The sequence below is a fragment of the Apteryx rowi genome, unplaced genomic scaffold (genome assembly GCF_003343035.1).
Source record: "Apteryx rowi isolate R43461 unplaced genomic scaffold, aptRow1 scaffold_315, whole genome shotgun sequence".
NCBI lineage: Eukaryota > Metazoa > Chordata > Aves > Apterygiformes > Apterygidae > Apteryx > Apteryx rowi.
Window position 1 is genome coordinate 56,543 of NW_020449586.1, and position 6,739 is coordinate 63,281.

Here is a 6,739-nt window from a genome sequence, read left to right on the forward strand (position 1 = left end):
GCTCCTGGCTCCCACGGGACACCCGGCAGCAGCAGCCCCGGGGCCAGGCATCGCTCCTGCCTTATCTGGGACACCCAGCGGGAGCAGCCCCGGGGCCAGGCAGCATTCCCAGCTCGCCCGGGACACCCGGTGGAAGCAGCCCCCAGGTCCCTGCTCCCCCATATTGCAGCCAGCTCCAGGGAGTCGCGTGGATCCGGGACACTGGCAGGACCCGGCCCCCCACAGAGGCCGCCACGCCGCCCTGGACGCGGACTCACTGGCGTAGGGGGAGTTGGCGGTGGAGCCGTTGAGGAAGCTGGGAGAGCCGGGCACCCCCAGGCTGGCCATGGTGCCGCCGCCGTAGCCGTTGATGCTGGAGGCGCCGCTGTAGCTGCTCTGCTGCGGCGTGGAGCTGGGCACGTAGCCCCGCGGCGAGACGCTGCTCGTGTTTCGGGAGTAGCCTGCGGGCGAGAGCGGCCGGCGGTGGCAGCGGGACGGCGGCGGCACCGGTCCTGGCCCCGCGCTCAGGACAGGCTCGCCGGCCCCGGCCCACCTTGCTCGGTGCCCTGCGCCGCCTCGCCGATGTTGACGGCCAGCTGGCTGCCGAAGGAGTTCACCGCCATCATGCCGGCGTGGCCGTGGTTGCCGGCGAGCGAGGACAGCTGGCCGGGCGTGCGGGGGACGCTGTACAGCGCCTCGGCGATGTCCGCCGCTCGCTTCAGGATGATGTCCTGCAGGGACGGGGACGGCGTCACCGGGGCRCGCGCGGCCCCAGCTTCCCCCAGGAATGGGAACYGGCTGTGCCRGGAGGAGACGGGCAGGGGCAGCTGAGGCTGCTCCCACTCGTGCCACCTCCCGGGACATGCACAGCCCCAAGCTTCCCCCAGGAATGGGAACCGGCTGTGCCAGGAGGAGACAGGCAGGGGCAGCTGAGGCTGCTCCCACTCGTGCCACCTCCCGGGACATGCACAGCCCCAAGCTTCCCCCAGGAATGGGAACCGGCTGTGCCGGGAAGGGAATGGGCAGGGGCAGCTGAGGCTGCTCCCACTCGTGCCACCTCCCGGGACATGCACAGCCCCAAGCTTCCCCCAGGAATGGGAACCGGCTGTGCCAGGAGGAGACGGGCAGGGGCAGCTGAGGCTGCTCCCACTCGTGCCACCTCCCGGGACATGCACAGCCCCAAGCTTCCCCCAGGAATGGGAACCGGCTGTGCCAGGAGGAGACGGGCAGGGGCAGCTGAGGCTGCTCCCACTCGTGCCACCTCCCGGGACATGCATGACCCCAAAYTTCCCCCAGGAACGGGAACCGGCTGTGCCGGGAAGGGAAGGGGCAGGGGCAGCTGAGGCTGCTCCCACTCATGCCACGAGCCAGGAAGGACGTGGGAACAAAGGAGGCTTCAGCGGAGCCAAAGCCGGGCTCGGCGGAGCCGCGCGGCCCTGACCTGGGCGGCTGCACTTTCCGCCCAGGTGGGGGGCGGCCGGCAGGGCCCTGACTCAGCGCCCGAGGAATCCTAACGCGAAGCAGATGTGGGGCCAGCGCCGGCGTCCCGCTCCCGCTCGCAGCGCCGGGCCGGGGCGGCGCGCGGTGCCCGCGGTGCCGGCGGCAGCGGGGTCGGGTCGGGCGGTACCTGGTTGCTGTGCGGCATCCCGTAGAGCGCTTCCACCAGGTCGGCCGCCCGCTTCAGCAGCACCTCCTGCGGGGGAGCGGGTCGGGGTTCGGAGGGGGGGGCGCGGGCACCCTGCCCCCCCCGTCTGCGGGCGCCCCAGAGCCCCGGCGCCCGGCTCCCTACCTTGGGCAAGCGCTCGGGGTCGCCGGGGTGCCGGGGAATGACCTTCTGCAGCCGCTGGAAGCCGTAGTCGATGGTGGGCTCGTTCAGCGCTGGGCGAGGGGACACCGCGGTGAGGCTGCCGCGCGGGCGGCCCCGGCCTCATGGGGAAACTGAGGCACGGGCCGTGGGGCGCGGGGCCGGGCAAGAGGCACGGCACGGGGGGGGGGGGGCACAGCCCCATCCCCGGCCGACCTCTCCTGCCGCGTGTCCTGGGTCCTGCAGGGCCACCCCACGCGTCACCCCGTCCCCCTGCGGCCGGCAGCTGTGACCCCCCCCGCCCCCTGCCCAGCAGCGCCCCGAGGGATGGCCGGGCTGGCGAGCGGCCTGCTACGGAGCCGCGACGGAGACAGAGTGCCTGCGCTCGCAGGAGCATGTGCTGCGCCCACGGCACGCGGCACGGCAGCCACTACACCGGGATCGAATCCCTGCGGCACCATACATGCCGCCCTGCATGTCCCCTGCACAAGTGCACATGTGTGCATGGCCCCTGCTCACGCTGCACATGTGTGCATGGCCCCCTGGCACATCGCACGCGTGTGCACGGCCCCTGCTCACACTGCACGTGTGTGCACGGCCCCCCGGCACATGGCACGCGTGTGCACGGCCCCTGCTCACACCACGTACATGTGCACGCTGCCCTGTTCACGCTGCATGCATGCATGCTGCCCTGCTCACTGCATGCACGTGCATGCTGCCACGCTCACATCACATGCACGTGCATGCTGCCCTGCTCGCACCGCATGAGTGYGCATGCTGCTGCGCTTATGCCACACAGGCATGCTGCCCGGGGTCGTGCCGGATCTCCCCATGGAGCTGGTGGAGGGAGCCGGGAGGAGGCTGCGGGGCCACGGACAGGTGCTGTGGGGACCCCTGGGCCTGGGGACAGGCTGTGCCGGGGCACAGGCAGAGCCCCTGAGGCCTGGGGCACGGGGACACCGTGGCACTGCCGGGAATGTGGCTTGTCCTCTGGAGCGTGCTGCTGCTCTGGTGCACGGCCCTGCCGGACATGGCCCCCGGCAGCACAGTCCGTAAGCGCAGCTTCCGTCACACACCCGGCTGCACCACGGCGCTGCACCCGGGCATGCACATGCACACACACACGTGCACACACGTGCACACACGTGCACACACACACACGCACACAGGCTCCCAGCTCTGCCCCGGCATGGCAACGTCAGGCGGGTGCATGCTGGCTCCCAGCACCGCTCCTTTGCACACGCGTGGAGGATCCCACAGTGCCTGTGTACACGTGACACGTCGCACACGCACAGTCACGCACTTGCTGTGCCGCACGTGCACTGACACGCTCTCACACACGTTATCACACATGCAGAGTCTCAGCCAGTGCCTTCCGCCYGGTGTCATGTGTGCTGCGCACACAACCTCCCCACGCAGCGACTGTCTTGCACCGTCGCAYGCGGCCAGCGTGTCCTGCGTGCGGCGTTGCACACGTACAGCCCTCCTCCGCGTCACCCATGCTCACGGCACCGTGCATGCTGAGGGGGATGGGGGTTCCCCCCCCAGTGTTACGTGCACGTCAAACGCTGCCACACGCGCACACGTGCAGCGTGCAGCACACGTGCAGCGTCAGCCCTCCCCGGAGCGCYGGGGCGCAGGCGGCCGTGCATCCGYGTCCCGCGCGCCCTCACCGGTGTAGACGAAGCGGCCCGGGGCGCCCTTGCAGAACTGCTTCGACTTGTAGGAGAGCGTCACCTCCACCACGCCGGGGATGTGCCGCGGCGGGGTCTGCACCCGGATGGCGTGCGGTGTGATGAGCTGCGGGGGCGCGCGGGGCTGAGGCAGGCGCCGGCGGGGGGCTCGCGCCGCCCGCGCCCCCCCCCAGTGCCGCCGCCTACCTCGCTCCACACCAGCATGGTGCCGAAGACCACCTGGAGCCCGTCGAAGAAGTTGTCACCGATGACGATGACGGTGGCGCCGCCGGTGGTCCAGCCCTCGCTGGGGCTGATGGCTTTGATGCAGGGGGTGGCTGCTTTGGGGGGGAGGGGAGAGAGGGGGTGGCAGTGAGAGGGTGGGTGTGCGGGGGGGGCATCCGGGGGACACGGCGCTGCATGGATGGGGCATGTGTGCGGCGTGGCCGGACACACGGAGCGCCCGCACACGCTGCACTGTGGACAGAGCCGGTGCTGGCTTTCCAGCGCTGCATTCGGCATGTCTGGGCACACATGCACCCACGTCGGTGCGTGCAAACACACAGTGTGCGTGTGCGTGCGCGTGTGCATGCCCGGCTCCCATGCCGCAGGCCCGGCTGGCCGGGACTCACCTTCGGAAGGGTCGAGGCGCCGTGCCCGGCGGCCGTGCTTGGAGTTGTTGTGCACGAACATGTTGTCGGACACAGCCAGGACGTGGCCGTCCACGTTCACCGTCGTCGACACCACCACCTGCAGGAGAGGCGCGGCGGGGAGAGCCGGGTCGGGGCTGCGAGCACCCCRCGCCCGGCTGCTCCCTTGGGATCCTTTCCCTTTCCATGGACAAGTCGGTCCCGCTGGAGGGTCCTCATCCCTCCGCTCGTCCCTGGTGTCCCCCCCACACCTCTGAGCATCCCGGGAGGGCCTTGCCTTGCCCTCTGGACCCTCCAGGCCCGGATGGGACAGCTGTGGTGGTGAGGTGTGTGCAAATACACACGTGTGCAGCTGTGTAAGTGTGTGTGGACATGTACGTGAGTGCTTATGTGTGCGTACACAAGCACCTGTGTGCATGCATGCATCCGTGTGCACGTATGCACCTGTGCGTGCATGTGTGTGTGCATGTAGGTAGGTGCTTGTTTGTGCATGTGTGCATACGCAAGCACTGGTGTGCATGCATGCATCCGTGTGCACGTTTGCATCTGTGCATGCATGTGTGTGTGTGCATGTAGGTAGGTGCTTATTTGTGCATGTGTGCATACGCAAGCACTGGTGTGCATGCATGCATCCGTGTGCACACATGCATCTGTGCATGCACACACGTGTGCATGTGTATGTGGTGCTCATGTGTGCATGCATCCGTGTGCACGTATGCATCTGTGCGTGAATACGCATGTGCATGTGGTGCTCATGTGTGCATGCATCCATGCATCCATGCATGCACACGTGTGTGTGAGAGCATGTGTGCACACAACTGCGCACAACACAGCGCCGCAAGCTCCCAGCATCGACCAGGGCACTGCCTTGGTCACCTGCCCGTCACCACGCCGCCGGGCCGGGGGGCACCGGGCACGCGGCGGGGACACCCCGAGCCATCCCCTGCAACCCCAGCCCACACCCCCACGCCTCCCCTCGATCGCTCCCTCCGGCGTGGAGGTGGGTGGACTTGGCTGTTCTCCCGGAGCTGCTTGGTGCTATGCAAATTGGATAGGTCGTTAATCATGTAAAAATGTCACAATTATCATATCTTTACGAGAGGCCCTAATGAAGGCGCCCGTGCTGGGTGGGAGACGGGACAGACCCCCCCCCTCCGCTCTGCAAAAGGAAACTCCAGCTGCCGTGGGGAAAGCTCGGCTCTGGGAAGCGGGGACACGGAAGAAGAGTTTGCAAAGGGGTCTAGGGGAATTCGGCGCTCGATTCCCCAAAGGGGAATCGAGCGCCGAATTCCCCTAGACCCCTTTGGGAAAATATAAGTGGGTTCGACTTGTGGCCTCGGGGCTCACCTGGAAGCGCCGCATGTCCCGGGGGTTCCCCGCGTTCTTCAGGCAGTTTTGGTTGCATTTGAGGAAGAACTTGAGGAAAAACCTAGGGGGGGAAGGAAAGACGCCAGCCGTCGGTGCCGGCCGCCCCGGAGACGTGCGCGGTCGCTCCCCGCCGTGCACGGTCCCCGTTCGTCCGTGCACCCGCCGCGGCATGCACTGGTGCGTGCACCGCCTGCCCCAGCTCGTCCCCCCCTCGTGGGCACRGCCGGGTCCTCGGCTCGGCCTTGGGGACCTTGGGGACACACACGCAGCCGCATGCCCGGACCGCRGGCACATGGCCCCTGGGGTCGTGGACACGCTCCTGGACCACGGACACGTTCCTGGGGTCGCGGACACGCTCCTGGGAACATGGGCATGCTTCTGGGATCTCAGACGGGTTCCTGGGACCACGGACATGCTCCTGGGGTCATGGACATGCTCCTGAGACCACAGGCATGCACTTGCCAGGACCATGAACACGTTCCTGGGATCATGGACATGTTCCTGGGACCATGTACAAACTTCTGGAACCATGGATATGTTCCTGGGATCATGGACACATTCCTGGGACCACAGGCACACACTCTCTAGGACCATGGACATGTTCCTGGGGTCACGGACATGCTCCTGGGAATGTGGGCATGCTCCTAGGATCCCAAACATGTTCCTGGGACCACGGACATGCTCCTGGGACCACAGGCATGCACTTGCCAGGACCATGGACATGCTCCTGGGATCATGGACATGCTCCTGGGACCATGTACACACTTCTGGAACCATGGACACATTCCTGGGATCATGGACACATTCATGGGACCATAGGCACACGCTCTCTAGGACCACAGATGTGTTCCTGGGATCATGGATGTGTTCCTGGGACCATAGGCACACGTTCTCTAGGACCACGGATACGCTCCTGGACCACAGACATGCTTGTCAGGACCACAGACATGCTCCTAGGACCACGGACACGCTCCAGGGACTGCAGGCACACTTGTGGGGTCATAGACACACTCCGGGGACCACGGACACGCTCCTGGGGTCATGGACACGCTCCCGGCACTGCTGGTGGGAGCGCAGGCACACGCGTGCTCTCCAGGGCCACCCGCACAGCCTGCGTGTGCACACAGCACGTGTGCTACACACACACAGGGGGACACGCGTGCACTGCACATGCACACGGGTGTGCACGCCGGGCATGGGCACACACCCTGCACGCACACGCACACGGCACACGCGCCCAGGCGCAGGCACCCTGCGCACACACA

The 6,739-nt window shown here is 67.2% G+C and overlaps 1 protein-coding gene across 1 annotated transcript in view; it reads right to left on the bottom strand.

Annotated features, from left to right (window-relative positions):
• Positions 1-6,739, bottom strand: part of LOC112968379 (transcription factor COE1-like) — a 41,869-nt gene that overhangs the window by 21,799 nt on the left and 13,331 nt on the right. The window contains exons 6-13 of the mRNA XM_026070600.1: positions 5,454-5,535; positions 4,089-4,206; positions 3,664-3,797; positions 3,457-3,583; positions 1,769-1,857; positions 1,607-1,672; positions 533-710; positions 258-440 (exon numbers count right to left, since the gene is read on the bottom strand). Coding sequence (XP_025926385.1) covers positions 258-440; positions 533-710; positions 1,607-1,672; positions 1,769-1,857; positions 3,457-3,583; positions 3,664-3,797; positions 4,089-4,206; positions 5,454-5,535 — 977 coding nt within the window. The remainder of the gene's footprint in view (positions 1-257; positions 441-532; positions 711-1,606; positions 1,673-1,768; positions 1,858-3,456; positions 3,584-3,663; positions 3,798-4,088; positions 4,207-5,453; positions 5,536-6,739) is intronic.